The sequence below is a fragment of the Ostrea edulis genome, chromosome 9 (assembly GCF_947568905.1).
Source record: "Ostrea edulis chromosome 9, xbOstEdul1.1, whole genome shotgun sequence".
Taxonomy (NCBI): Eukaryota; Metazoa; Mollusca; class Bivalvia; order Ostreida; family Ostreidae; genus Ostrea; species Ostrea edulis.
In genome coordinates, this window is record NC_079172.1 from 16,301,767 (window position 1) to 16,319,351 (window position 17,585).

General features: G+C 30.2%; 1 protein-coding gene across 1 annotated transcript in view; it reads right to left on the minus strand.

The window, feature by feature from the left end:
- Positions 1-17,585, minus strand: part of LOC125657781 (uncharacterized) — a 71,973-nt gene that overhangs the window by 44,081 nt on the left and 10,307 nt on the right. The window contains exons 3-5 of the mRNA XM_048888547.2: positions 16,226-16,331; positions 15,408-15,521; positions 12,467-12,513 (exon numbers count right to left, since the gene is read on the minus strand). Coding sequence (XP_048744504.2) covers positions 12,467-12,513; positions 15,408-15,521; positions 16,226-16,299 — 235 coding nt within the window. The 5' untranslated portion in view covers positions 16,300-16,331. The remainder of the gene's footprint in view (positions 1-12,466; positions 12,514-15,407; positions 15,522-16,225; positions 16,332-17,585) is intronic.

Here is a 17,585-nt window from a genome sequence, read left to right on the forward strand (position 1 = left end):
ACAGTTGTAATTATAGTACATGTAATAACACTATGTATACAGTTGTAATTATAGTACATGTAGCACTATCTATACAGTTGTAATTATAGTACATGTAGTAGCACTATGTATACAGTTGTAATTATAGTACATGTAGTAACACTATGTATACAGTTGTAATTATAGTACATGTAGTAGCACTATGTATACAGTTGTAATTATAGTACATGTAGTAGCACTATGTATACAGTTGTAATTATAGTACATGTACTAGCACTATGTATACAGTTGTAATTATAGTACATATACTAGCACTATGTATACAGTTGTAATTATAGTACATATACTAGCACTATGTATACAGTTGTAATTATAGTACATGTAGTAGCACTATGTATACAGTTGTAATTATAGTACATGTAGTAGCACTATGTATACAGTTGTAATTATAGTACATGTAGTAGCACTATGTATACAGTTGTAATTATAGTACATGTAATAACACTATGTATACAGTTGTAATTATAGTACATGTAGCACTATGTATACAGTTGTAATTATAGTACATGTAGTAGCACTATGTATACAGTTGTAATTATAGTACATGTAACACTATGTATACAGTTGTAATTATAGTACATGTAGTAGCACTATGTATACAGTTGTAATTATAGTACATGTAATAACACTATGTATACAGTTGTAATTATAGTACATGTAGTAGCACTATGTATACAGTTGTAATTATAGTACATGTAATAACACTATGTATACAGTTGTAATTATAGTACATGTAGTAGCACTATGTATACAGTTGTAATTATAGTACATGTAGTAGCACTATGTATACAGTTGTAATTATAGTACATGTAGCACTATGTATACAGTTGTAATTATAGTACATGTAGTAGCACTATGTATACAGTTGTAATTATAGTACATATAGTAGGACTATGTATACAGTTGTAATTATAGTACATGTAGCACTATGTATACAGTTGTAATTATAGTACATGTAGTAGCACTATGTATACAGTTGTAATTATAGTACATGTAGCACTATGTATACAGTTGTAATTATAGTACATGTAATAACACTATGTATACAGTTGTAATTATAGTACATGTAGCACTATCTATACAGTTGTAATTATAGTACATGTAGTAGCACTATGTATACAGTTGTAATTATAGTACATGTAGTAGCACTATGTATACAGTTGTAATTATAGTACATGTAGTAACACTATGTATACAGTTGTAATTATAGTACATGTAGCACTATCTATACAGTTGTAATTATAGTACATGTAGTAGCACTATGTATACAGTTGTAATTATAGTACATGTAGTAGCACTATGTATACAGTTGTAATTATAGTACATATATTAGCACTATGTATACAGTTGTAATTATAGTACATGTAGCACTATCTATACAGTTGTAATTATAGTACATGTATTAGGACTATGTATACAGTTGTAATTATAGTACATATATTAGGACTATGTATACAGTTTTAATTATAGTACATGTACTAGCACTATGTATACAGTTGTAATTATAGTACATGTAGTAGCACTATGTATACAGTTGTAATTATAGTACATGTAGTAGCACTATGTATACAGTTGTAATTATAGTACATGTAGTAGCACTATGTATACAGTTGTAATTATAGTACATGTACTAGCACTATGTATACAGTTGTAATTATAGTACATGTAGTTACACTATGTATACAGTTGTAATTATAGTACATATATTATGACTATGTATACAGTTTTAATTATAGTACATGTAGTAGCACTATGTATACAGTTGTAATTATAGTACATATATTAGCACTATGTATACAGTTTTAATTATAGTACATGTAGTAGCACTATGTATACAGTTGTAATTATAGTACATGTACTAGCACTATGTATACAGTTGTAATTATAGTACATGTAGTAGCACTATGTATACAGTTGTAATTATAGTACATGTACTAGCACTATGTATACAGTTGTAATTATAGTACATGTAGTAGCACTATGTATACAGTTGTAATTATAGTACATATATTAGGACTATGTATACAGTTGTAATTATAGTACATATAGTAGGACTATGTATACAGTTGTAATTATAGTACATGTAATAACACTATGTATACAGTTGTAATTATAGTACATGTAGTAGCACTATGTATACAGTTGTAATTATAGTACATGTAGTAACACTATGTATACAGTTGTAATTATAGTACATGTAGTAACACTATGTATACAGTTGTAATTATAGTACATGTAATAACACTATGTATACAGTTGTAATTATAGTACATGTAGTAGCACTATGTATACAGTTGTAATTATAGTACATGTAGCACTATGTATACAGTTGTAATTATAGTACACGTAGTAGCACTATGTATACAGTTGTAATTATAGTACATGTAGTAGCACTATGTATACAGTTGTAATTATAGTACATGTAGCACTATGTATACAGTTGTAATTATAGTACATGTAGCACTATGTATACAGTTGTAATTATAGTACATGTAATAACACTATGTATACAGTTGTAATTATAGTACATGTAGTAGCACTATGTATACAGTTGTAATTATAGTACATGTAATAACACTATGTATACAGTTGTAATTATAGTACATGTAGTAGCACTATGTATACAGTTTTAATTATAGTACATGTAGTAGCACTATGTATACAGTTGTAATTATAGTACATGTACTAGCACTATGTATACAGTTGTAATTATAGTACATGTAGTAGCACTATGTATACAGTTGTAATTATAGTACATGTATTAGCACTATGTATACAGTTGTAATTATAGTACATGTAGCACTATGTATACAGTTGTAATTATAGTACATGTAGTAGCACTATGTATACAGTTGTAATTATAGTACATGTAATAACACTATGTATACAGTTGTAATTATAGTACATGTAGCACTATGTATACAGTTGTAATTATAGTACATGTAGTAGCACTACACGACACGAGTTTTATACACCCCACCGTGGAATGACCACGGTGGAAAATCCACGGAGATACACCGTGTCCTCCGTGTTCCATGGTGTGTGTTATTTGCGAATACACACAGCTGCTAAAAGCTTTGTTCTAGCCACGGGCCTTGCGGGAGATGTGAGAATGTGCCGCAGGCCAAATAATCAAGATAAGGGTGGAATTTTAAGAAAAGAAAAAAATGTCATTATTTTCCCTCCTGATACTTATATTGTTTTTCAGCATTTTGAGCCAATTCTAACGATACCAAACACTATATATTATGTTTTTAAGAAAACCTGGTTTTGAATTTTTTTCTTTAATAGTTTTCTTTCTTCATTAAAATATTCTTAAATTCTATGTTTAAATAATGCGTACTTGCAGGCAATTCCTGTTTTGAATGCGAATTAGTATATTCAATAAATGAAAAACATACATGTACAACATGTGATAGGGATATTTAATAATTACCGATGTGCTCTCTCTCTCTCTCTGACAAATGCGCTGTTTAACATAATTATTTCCATCATATTGTGTTAATATGCATCTTGACAAATATAACTTTCATTCAGAAGACCCGCAAGTTATTGAGTTACTAAATAAACGAGAAAAGGTCTGCATTTTTATTTTAATGGTTGTCAACTCACAGGCACTCGACGTTTTAAATATCTATAATAAAAATAAAAATGTCTTCCTGTAAACATAATATTGACAAGGTCAATATTATGTTTACAGGAAGACAAATTTTTTTATTATAGATATTTAAAACGTCGAGTGCCTGTGTGTCAACTCTATACTTTGTGATATTTCAAGACTTCATGGATTGTACTCAACTCAATTTATTGGATCTCATCACCATTATGCAATGGTATACAAAAATATAAAGACAAAAAGCTGTTATATATACATTTAGTAAATAATACATGCGTGAAATAAAGTATTTTTCAAGTTAGAAAAAACCCCTTAAAAAACCGTGTTATTATTAATGTGAAGTATGGGCATTCTAGGTAGGGGAGCACATCTTATTTTATTATTTTCTTAATGAAAGTACGGAGTTTTCTAAAGGTTTGTTTAAAAGTAAAGATATTCTTAATTTTTATTTGTTTAGGTGATAAAAATTTTATTCTTTGCTCACATTGCTTCACAGTTGAGTACATAATGAAATTCATCTCCAATGTAAACATGTACATGTATATAGCTGACCTTAATCACATATTCCTAATTACAATGAAAACTTTACGTAAAAATAAACCATTGCTTATGGTACACATTTCTTTGAACTGCTATTTATCAAATTGAAATTACTGGCATGTGATTGTCGTTGTTCACGACCCTTCTTTTATTTAGTGAAATTCTGCTGCACGTGCCGTGAAACAATGTACCGACGAGTGGTAGGAATAACACAGGTGTTTATATACAGGATGTCGAGAATTTGGGCGTTTCATAAAAAGGTGTGAACGTCTGCAGGGAAGTCTACAATCGGATATGTACCGAAAACACCAACGTATCATTAAACAACAATTACAAGAATTGAATGATTGATAGCTAATTTCTAAATAAGTAATGGGGTGGGGGCTTGCTTGCTGGCTAAGCGAAAAGGTCTTTGGGGTGAATCATTTCGGAAATTATTTCTTTGTTTTATCACACGGAGGTACACGGTGGCATCGACGGAGGTACAGGTGACATCCACGGAGATGCGCGGTGGCATCCACGGAGATCCTCCGTGGACTTCAATGTCTAGCTCGCGCGGAAAAATAGGACTTCAAAGGTGCCGACAATTTTAAAGGTCCACCGTGTTTGGGGCAAATTTGTTCCACCGCGTTGCGTGGAACACGCATAAAACTCGTGTCGTGTACTGTATAATTATAGTACATATAGTAGGACTATGTATACAGTTGTAATTATAGTACATGTAGTAGCACTATGTATACAGTTGTAATTATAGTACATGTAGTAGCACTATGTATACATTTGTAATTATAGTACATGTAGTAACACTATGTATACAGTTGTAATTATAGTACATGTAATAACACTATGTATACAGTTGTAATTATAGTACATGTAGTAGCACTATGTATACAGTTGTAATTATAGTACATGTAGCACTATGTATACAGTTGTAATTATAGTACATGTAATAACACTATGTATACAGTTGTAATTATAGTACATGTAATAACACTATGTGTACAGTTGTAATTATAGTACATGTAGTTACACTATGTGTACAGTTGTAATTATAGTACATGTAGTAGCACTATGTATACAGTTGTAATTATAGTACATGTAGTAGCACTATGTATACAGTTGTAATTATAGTACATGTACTAGCACTATGTATACAGTTGTAATTATAGTACATGTACTAGCACTATGTATACAGTTGTAATTATAGTACATGTAGTAGCACTATGTATACAGTTGTAATTATAGTACATGTAGTAGCACTATGTATACAGTTGTAATTATAGTACATGTAATAACACTATGTGTACAGTTGTAATTATAGTACATGTAGTTACACTATGTGTACAGTTGTAATTATAGTACATGTAGTAGCACTATGTATACAGTTGTAATTATAGTACATGTAATAACACTATGTATACAGTTGTAATTATAGTACATGTAATAACACTATGTATACAGTTGTAATTATAGTACATGTAGTAGCACTATGTATACAGTTGTAATTATAGTACATGTAGTTACACTATGTATACAGTTGTAATTATAGTACATGTAGTAACACTATGTATACAGTTGTAATTATAGTACATGTAGTAACACTATGTATATAGTTGTAATTATAGTACATGTAGTAGCACTATGTATACAGTTGTAATTATAGTACACGTAGTAGCACTATGTATACAGTTGTAATTATAGTACATGTAACACTATGTATACAGTTGTAATTATAGGACATGTAATAACACTATGTGTACAGTTGTAATTATAGTACATATATTAGCACTATGTATACAGTTGTAATTATAGTACATGTAGTTACACTATGTGTACAGTTGTAATTATAGTACATGTAGTAGCACTATGTATACAGTTGTAATTATAGTACATGTAGTAGCACTATGTATACAGTTGTAATTATAGTACATGTAGTAACACTATGTATACAGTTGTAATTATAGTACACGTAGTAGCACTATGTATACAGTTGTAATTATAGTACATGTAGTAACACTATGTATACAGTTGTAATTATAGTACATGTAGTAACACTATGTATACAGTTGTAATTATAGTACATATATTAGGACTATGTATACAGTTGTAATTATAGTACATGTACTAGCACTATGTATACAGTTGTAATTATAGTACATGTAGTAGCACTATGTATACAGTTGTAATTATAGTACATGTAGCACTATGTATACAGTTGTAATTATAGTACATGTAGTAGCACTATGTATACAGTTGTAATTATAGTACATGTAACACTATGTATACAGTTGTAATTATAGTACATGTAGTAGCACTATGTATACAGTTGTAATTATAGTACATGTAGTAACACTATGTATACAGTTGTAATTATAGTACATGTATTAGCACTATGTGTACAGTTGTAATTATAGTACACGTAGTAACACTATGTATACAGTTGTAATTATAGTACATGTAGTAGCACTATGTATACAGTTGTAATTATAGTACATGTAGTAGCACTATGTATACAGTTGTAATTATAGTACATGTAGTAACACTATGTATACAGTTGTAATTATAGTACATGTAATAACACTATGTATACAGTTGTAATTATAGTACATGTACTAGCACTATGTATACAGTTGTAATTATAGTACATGTAATAACACTATGTATACAGTTGTAATTATAGTACATATACTAGCACTATGTATACAGTTGTAATTATAGTACATGTAGTAGCACTATGTATACAGTTGTAATTATAGTACATGTAGTAGCACTATGTATACAGTTGTAATTATAGTACATGTAGTAACACTATGTATACAGTTGTAATTATAGTACATGTAATAACACTATGTATACAGTTGTAATTATAGTACATGTACTAGCACTATGTATACAGTTGTAATTATAGTACATGTAATAACACTATGTATACAGTTGTAATTATAGTACATATACTAGCACTATGTATACAGTTGTAATTATAGTACATATACTAGCACTATGTATACAGTTGTAATTATAGTACATGTAGTAACACTATGTGTACAGTTGTAATTATAGTACATGTAATAACACTATGTATACAGTTGTAATTATAGTACATGTAGTAACACTATGTATACAGTTGTAATTATAGTACATGTAATAACACTATGTATACAGTTGTAATTATAGTACATGTAGTAACACTATGTATACAGTTGTAATTATAGTACATGTACTAGCACTATGTATACAGTTGTAATTATAGTACATATATTAGGACTATGTATACAGTTTTAATTATAGTACATGTAGTAGCACTATGTATACAGTTGTAATTATAGTACATGTAGTAGCACTATGTATACAGTTGTAATTATAGTACATGTAATAACACTATGTATACAGTTGTAATTATAGTACATGTAGCACTATGTATACAGTTGTAATTATAGTACATATATTAGCAATATGTATACAGTTGTAATTATAGTACATATACTAGCACTATGTATACAGTTGTAATTATAGTACATGTAGTAGCACTATGTATACAGTTGTAATTATAGTACATGTAATAACATTATGTATACAGTTGTAATTATAGTACATGTAGTAGCACTATGTATACAGTTGTAATTATAGTACATGTAGTAGCACTATCTATACAGTTGTAATTATAGTACATGTAGCACTATGTATACAGTTGTAATTATAGTACATGTAGTAGCACTATGTATACAGTTGTAATTATAGTACATGTAGTTACACTATGTATACAGTTGTAATTATAGTACATGTACTAGCACTATGTATACAGTTGTAATTATAGTACATGTAATAACACTATGTATACAGTTGTAATTATAGTACATGTAACACTATGTATACAGTTGTAATTATAGTACATGTAGTAGCACTATGTATACAGTTGTAATTATAGTACAGGTAGTAGCACTATGTATACAGTTGTAATTATAGTACATGTAGTAGCACTATGTATACAGTTGTAATTATAGTACATATATTAGGACTATGTATACAGTTGTAATTATAGTACATATAGTAGGACTATGTATACAGTTGTAACAATAGTACATGTAATAACACTATGTATACAGTTGTAATTATAGTACATGTAGCACTATGTATACAGTTGTAATTATAGTACATGTAACACTATGTATACAGTTGTAATTATAGTACATGTAGCACTATGTATACAGTTGTAATTATAGTACATGTAGCACTATGTATACAGTTGTAATTATAGTACATGTAGCACTATGTATACAGTTGTAATTATAGTACATGTAGTAGCACTATGTATACAGTTGTAATTATAGTACATGTACTAGCACTATGTATACAGTTGTAATTATAGTACATGTAGTAGCACTATGTATACAGTTGTAATTATAGTACATGTAGTAACACTATGTATACAGTTGTAATTATAGTACATGTAACACTATGTATACAGTTGTAATTATAGTACATGTAGCACTATGTATACAGTTGTAATTATAGTACATGTACTAGCACTATGTATACAGTTGTAATTATAGTACATGTACTAGCACTATGTATACAGTTGTAATTATAGTACATGTAGTAGCACTATGTATACAGTTGTAATTATAGTACATGTAGTTACACTATGTATACAGTTGTAATTATAGTACATGTAGCACTATGTATACAGTTGTAATTATAGTACATGTAGTAGCACTATGTATACAGTTGTAATTATAGTACATGTAGTAGCACTATGTATACAGTTGTAATTATAGTACATGTAGTAGCACTATGTATACAGTTGTAATTATAGTACATGTAGTAGCACTATGTATACAGTTGTAATTATAGTACATGTAGTAGCACTATGTATACAGTTGTAATTATAGTACATGTAGTAGCACTATGTATACAGTTGTAATTATACTACATGTAGTAGCACTATGTATACAGTTGTAATTATAGTACATGTAGTAGCACTATGTATACAGTTGTAATTATAGTACATGTAGGAGCACTATGTATACAGTTGTAATTATAGTACATGTAGTAACACTATGTATACAGTTGTAATTATAGTACATGTAGTAGCACTATGTATACAGTTGTAATTATAGTACATGTACTAGCACTATGTATACAGTTGTAATTATAGTACATATATTAGCACTATGTATACAGTTGTAATTATAGTACATGTACTAGCACTATGTATACAGTTGTAATTATAGTACATATACTAGCACTATGTATACAGTTGTAATTATAGTACATATATTAGGACTATGTATACAGTTTTAACAATAGTACATGTAATAACACTATGTATACAGTTGTAATTATAGTACATGTAACACTATCTATACAGTTGTAATTATAGTACATGTAGTAGCACTATGTATACATTTGTAATTATAGTACATGTAGTAGCACTATGTATACAGTTGTAATTATAGTACATATGTTAGGACTATGTATACAGTTGTAATTATAGTACATGTACTAGCACTATGTATACAGTTTTAATTATAGTACATGTAGTAGCACTATGTATACAGTTGTAATTATAGTACATGTAGTAGCACTATGTATACAGTTGTAACAATAGTACACGTAGTAGCACTATGTATACAGTTGTAATTATAGTACATATATTAGCACTATGTATATAGTTGTAATTATAGTACATGTACTAGCACTATGTATATAGTTGTAATTATAGTACATGTACTAGCACTATGTATACAGTTGTAATTATAGTACATATATTAGCACTATGTATATAGTTGTAATTATAGTACATGTACTAGCACTATGTATATAGTTGTAATTATAGCACATGTAGTAGCACTATGTATACAGTTGTAATTATAGTACATGTAGTTACACTATGTATACAGTTGTAATTATAGTACATATATTAGGACTATGTATACAGTTGTAATTATAGTACATATATTAGGACTATGTATACAGTTGTAATTATAGTACACGTAGTAGCACTATGTATACAGTTGTAATTATAGTACATGTATTAGCACTATGTATACAGTTGTAATTATAGTACACGTAGTAGCACTATGTATACAGTTGTAATTATAGTACATGTATTAGCACTATGTATACAGTTGTAATTATAGTACATGTATTAGGACTATGTATACAGTTGTAATTATAGTACATGTAGTAGCACTATGTATACAGTTGTAATTATAGTACATGTAATAACACTATGTATATAGTTGTAATTATAGTACATGTACTAGCACTATGTATACAGTTGTAATTATAGTACATGTATTAGGACTATGTATACAGTTGTAATTATAGTACATGTAGCACTATGTATACAGTTGTAATTATAGTACATGTAATAACACTATGTATACAGTTGTAATTATAGTACATGTAGTAGCACTATGTATACAGTTGTAATTATAGTACATGTAGTAACACTATGTATACAGTTGTAATTATAGTACATGTAGCACTATCTATACAGTTGTAATTATAGTACATGTAGTAGCACTATGTATACAGTTGTAATTATAGTACATGTAATAACACTATGTATACAGTTGTAATTATAGTACATGTAGCACTATGTATACAGTTGTAATTATAGTACATGTAATAACACTATGTATACAGTTGTAATTATAGTACATGTAGCACTATCTATACAGTTGTAATTATAGTACATGTAGTAGCACTATGTATACAGTTGTAATTATAGTACATGTAGCACTATGTATACAGTTGTAATTATAGTACATGTAGTAGCACTATGTATACAGTTGTAATTATAGTACATGTAATAACACTATGTATACAGTTGTAATTATAGTACATGTAGTAGCACTATGTATACAGTTGTAATTATAGTACATGTAGTAGCACTATGTATACAGTTGTAATTATAGTACATGTAATAACACTATGTATACAGTTGTAATTATAGTACATGTAGTAGCACTATGTATACAGTTGTAATTATAGTACATGTAGTAGCACTATCTATACAGTTGTAATTATAGTACATGTAGTAGCACTATGTATACAGTTGTAATTATAGTACATGTAATAACACTATGTATACAGTTGTAATTATAGTACATGTAGTAGCACTATCTATACAGTTGTGATTATAGTACATGTAGTAGCACTATGTATACAGTTGTAATTATAGTACATATATTATCACTATGTATACAGTTGTAATTATAGTACATGTAGTAACACTATGTATACAGTTGTAATTATAGTACATGTAATAACACTATGTATACAGTTGTAATTATAGTACATGTAGTAGCACTATGTATACAGTTGTAATTATAGTACATGTAGTAGCACTATGTATACAGTTGTAATTATAGTACATGTAATAACACTATGTATACAGTTGTAATTATAGTACATGTAGTAGCACTATGTATACAGTTGTAATTATAGTACATGTAGTAGCACTATGTATACAGTTGTAATTATAGTACATGTAATAACACTATGTATACAGTTGTAATTATAGTACATGTAGTAGCACTATGTATACAGTTGTAATTATAGTACATGTAGTAGCACTATCTATACAGTTGTAATTATAGTACATGTAGTAGCACTATGTATACAGTTGTAATTATAGTACATGTAATAACACTATGTATACAGTTGTAATTATAGTACATGTAGTAGCACTATCTATACAGTTGTAATTATAGTACATGTAGTTACACTATGTATACAGTTGTAATTATAGTACATGTAGTAGCACTATCTATACAGTTGTAATTATAGTACATGTAGTAACACTATGTATACAGTTGTAATTATAGTACATGTAATAACACTATGTATACAGTTGTAATTATAGTACATGTAGTAGCACTATGTATACAGTTGTAATTATAGTACATGTAATAACACTATGTATACAGTTGTAATTATAGTACATATATTAGGACTATGTATACAGTTGTAATTATAGTACATGTAGTAGCACTATCTATACAGTTGTAATTATAGTACATGTACTAGCACTATGTATACAGTTGTAATTATAGTACATGAAGTAGGATGACCGAAAAAGAAAACGTAGTATCGAAAAAAAATTCGTGAGCAATTTAAGCTAAATATGATTAAACTGAAGGCCATATTTGTGTTAGTTGGTTTCCATGCTGTAATGTAGCGTCTACGTCAGACTACACAACAAATCAACACGCTTTCTTGTAACATCCAACTACATGTATTTTCTTTAAAAACATACACTACCTGGACAGAAATATGTGCAGTGTGTTTTCCGAGATTTATAACCATGCCTAAAAAGTAAAATATAAGTACATGTTACCAACTGTGTACACTACAAGTAAAATATAAGTACATGTTACCAACTGTGTACACTACAAGTAAAATATAAGTACATGTTACCAACTGTGTACACTACAAGTAAAATATAAGTACATGTTAGCAATTGTTTACACTACAAGTAAAACATAAGTACATGTTACCAACTGTTTACGCTACAAGTAAAATATAAGTACATTCTACCAATTGTTTACATTACAATTCATAGTAAGAACTTTAATGAGATTTTTGAAGAAAAAAAACCAATTTTCAAAATGAAGTTTGATATTGGATAAAAATGTTCATAAAATCAATATTATTTAATGGTGTATATTACTTGTACATGTATACAAGCAAACATATTCACCATTCTATGTGTGAAAAAATGGAGCGGTCATTCTATTTTCTAAATTTTGTTGAGGAAGACATTGCTTATAATATTTCATAACCCATTAATGTAAACCTTTTATAACGTCATTTGAATGAAAACGTGAAGATAACAGTGATCAGTCTCATACAACCTATAGAGAATACAAAACAGAGAGTTGGACAAACAAGGACTCCTGTACACATCATAGGTGGGGTCAGGTGCCTAGAAGGAGTAAACGGTCACACCCACAGTGCCCCTTATATATTGATCAAGTACACGAGGTAACCTGTAGTCAAACCCAAACCATCAAAATCAGTACGCAAAGAATGGCCTAACATTTAATAAAACACTTCAGACAGCATTCGTCTTAGTGACAGGCTGTATTTTTAACTTGAAACCTCCGTACCATACACTTATTTGTCGGTAGCCTGCCTCGATTTAAAACAATGATCTGGTGTATTGAATCAGTTTGAGAGACATCATATGCAGATGATAATGGACTATTGCTACACTAATAACAGAGTTGGAAAACCTGTTCACCAAAGACTACGTAGATATTGTAAATGGGGAACTCCAGCATCTTTAAGATATTTTTTCAGAGTACTTATGCGCATGACCAGAGGTATGTTTAACAAAGTAATTTATTGGAAGGCTGATTACTAGATAATAAAATTTCCGAGTTGGTTTTCATTGAGGAAACGGTGAAGATAACGAGCAGTGATCAATCTCATAACTCCTTCATGGAATACTAATTAAGAGTTAGACAAAAACGGTCCCTTGGATACACCAGAAGTGGGATCAGATGCCAAGGAGAAGTAGGCATCCCCTGTCGACCGGTCACACCAGCCATGATCCCTATATCTTGATCAGGTAAACGGAGTAATCCGTAGTCAAAATCAGTGTATGAAGAACGGCTTAACAATTGTCATGAAACACGTCAGATTTGACTCAATGTCAGGTTTTATTGGCAACTAGTTCCTTATAATGACCAATCGTTATAACAACTAGTTCGTTATAATGACCAATCGTTATAACAACTCAACTTTATGACAAACTGGATGATTTCAGCTTCTCCATCGTCATCTTCCTCCATATTTATATAGCAACATTCCATTATCACCTGTATATGGTGTTTATATCTCTCAACTGATTCGATACGCAAAAACTTGTTCTGCGTATGATCAGTTTTTAAATAGACACAGACTACTGACAAACAAGTTGATGGTACAGGAGTTTCAACAGTCTCGTTTAAATTCAACATTTTGCAATTCTATGGTCGTTATAATGATCTAACTTGCCAATAAACCTTTCTTTGGGTCTAATGCTGTGTGATTTGTTTCATACCTATTGTTAGACCGTTCTTGGCACACTGATGTTGACTACGGATTACTCCATTTACCGGTCGACAGGGGGTGCTTAGGCTCCTTCTAGGCACCTGATTCTTTATATGAGTTATGCAATTGATCACTGTTCGTTACCTTCATCTTTCATTCATCCGTCCCATGGATTGGGATATTGCATGTAAAGGTGTTTCAAACCGAATTCGAAGCATGATTTTGAAGAATATCATCGTTTGAAAGGGCAGTTGGAGTGTAAATACGATTACCAAATGTGAATTAATGTCATGTTCGTTTTAAAGGGTATTATTTGTAATTTTGTCACCAAAAATTTAATTCGATGAACATTGCTCTATATCATATATTTCAGTAATAACACCAGTATTTAATGATTTCAAACACTTTTTAACCCCAAAGCAGGCACAGGAATATGTAATTTTGGTGATTAGATAATTAGTGACAAAACGGTAAATTGCATTAAGGAGGTATGCTACACCAGAGAAATTTGATGTAGATGAAAAGTGGAGGATATGTACAACAATATTTTGAAGTTGAAAATTTTCAAATTTACTTTATTTTGTCAAAAAATACAGTTTTAGAAGAAGGTAATCTGAAAAAAATTAAAAACCCTGCTGGACTCGAACCTGCAACCTACAGTTCAGCAGTCGGTATGCTAACCTACTGAGCTACTCGGGTAGGTATTTAAATGGAAAAGGAAAAGTCAAATATTGCTGATATCGATTTTTTCATCCATATTTTTAAAGGAAGTCAGCTATTATGACGATGTAGAGTACTACCTTAAAACAAGATTGACTTCCTTTACGAATACAGCCCGATGAGACTCTTTTCTGTACTTAAATCAGAAAGCATTAACTAATAAAAATTATGCGTAAGAACAATCCAATTACCAACTGTGAAAAAGTCGTCTGTGCAACTTCGTCGAGTGACTTATAACACATTATCATCATTGGTTGTTTTTATTTGAATACTAGTGGGACCCATATAAACACAATAGTATATTAGCATAATGCTAAATTTTTGTTATGCAGAATTTCTTTTTCCATTAATATATTTGCGATTTGATAAATTCAATGTATAAAGTAAAATCTAAAATGGTTTTAACCAGGGTTTGCGATGAAATTATATATTAGATAATACTTACGTGTATGTGGCACATCGTCCCCACCCCCAAAATCCGCAGGATCTATAATACACTCTGGCAAAGGAGACCTTTATTGTACACGATCTGTAACATACTCTATTTACCTTAGACGAACTGAAATAAAGATAAGTCATCATACTAGTGCTCTTTACTTTCTATTGGATTAAATGAATGTATAATTCAAGGAATAAATGTTTAGGCTGTTTGTATTATGAAGTCAAGGAATAAATGTTTAGGCTGTTTGTATTATGAAGTCAAGGAATAAATGTTTAGGCTGTTTGTATTATGAAGTCAAGGAATAAATGTTTAGGCTGTTTGTATTATGAAGTCAAGGAATAAATGTTTAGACTGTTTGTATTATGAAGTCAAGGAATAAATGTTTGGACTGTTTGTATTATGAAGTCAAGGCATAAATGTTTAGGCTGTTTGTATTATGAAGTCAAGGAATAAATGTTTAGGGTGTTTGTATCATGAAGTCAAGGAATAAATGTTTAGGGTGTTTGTATCATGAAGTCAAGGAATAAATGTTTAGGCTGTTTGTATCATGAAGTCAAGGAATAAATGTTTAGGCTGTTTGTATTATGATGTCAAGGAATAAATGTTTAGACTGTTTGTATCATGAAGTCAAGGAATAAATGTTTAGGATGTTTTTTTTATTATGAAGTCAAGGAATAAATGTTTAGGATGTTTGTATTGTGAAGTCAAGAAATAAATATTTAGGCTGTTTGTATTATGAAGTCAAGAAATAAATGTTTAGGATGTGAGAGTCAGATCTACATATTTACGGAGATTTTGTCAAGTGACTTTAAAAAACTTGCCTTCTTGTGTGTAGACCAGTTGTCCACACAATGCAGATGTTCACGAGTGCGACCCACAACATTGATAATCTCATGATACTAATTTTCGTTTTGCCAAAACACGTTTCTACGGAGAGAAAAAAATGCAAAATTACTTTTGACATCAAGGTGTTAAACCCCTTCGGTTTTGGTTCAAAACATTCTTTCAACAGAAGATATACAAAGCTTCGTCCCAGACTACTAATCTTGTTCCCTCTGTGGAATTTCCCAATCCCACACCCGTTCCAAAGAAGGATTCTATTACATAATATATACTACCGTAAATCGGGTAATTTTTTGCGCACTAGAAATGTTGGCTTGTTTGGCAGATGAATATTCGCCAAAAATGACTGTACCAAAATTTCTATTCCAAAAATGAAAATGCTCCAATAAAAAATGAAGTGCAAATATTTCAAACTACATCTTGTAGAAATATCTACTACATATTCGCAACGTCAAAAGTGACCAATATACTCGCACAGTTTAAGTTTCGTAACCGCGACCTCAAAATATCTACTAATATCAGTATGTATTCTTTACTCGGCAATGGACTCAAAAGATCTGCAGCCAGATTTTGTCATGTCACAGAAGGCAAGTCGGTATGCTCCATTGGTTTTGGTTTACTCATTTGACCTACCAAATGTCATCAGCAACAACTTTTTCAAAACCTTTCTATACATTTGTCCATCCCTGGTCACCATATTTTGTTTCTTAACAATGATTTCATTGCGACAATGCCAAGATGCAATTCGTACGCAAGCTCAAGAACCTGATCACACAACTGTACTGGAATAACAATTCGCCTCGCAATACCAACTTGCCAATCGAACACAACTCAGTGCACATTACTCTTTAAACTCAATACGATGTCACTGTTGATTAACAAGACATTGTCTTACAGAACATATATAGTTCTGGATCATTCTCTGATGCTCTCTCAATCTCGCGATATTTCATCGAAATAGCTGTTGCTTCCTACGCTACAAACCTAACATACAGTTGTAATGTAAAACTTATACGGTACCAATTTGGATGCACCAGATGCGCATGCTCAACCGAAATGTTTGAAATCCGAAATAACTATGAAGTTTTAGATCTAAATATAGCCAAAAACAGCGTGCCAAACAAGTGGAGCCAAATTCGTTCAAGGATAAGAGCTATGCATGAGGGAGATAATCCTTAATTTTGAAATGAATTTCTAAATTTTATAACAGCAATTAAATATACATCCGTATTTTCAAGCTAGTAACGAAGTACTTAGCTACTGGGCAACCCGGAATTTACCGAACTTTAAATGTGTACAGTGGCATTCACAACACTCATTTTTCTATTCTAACGCAGA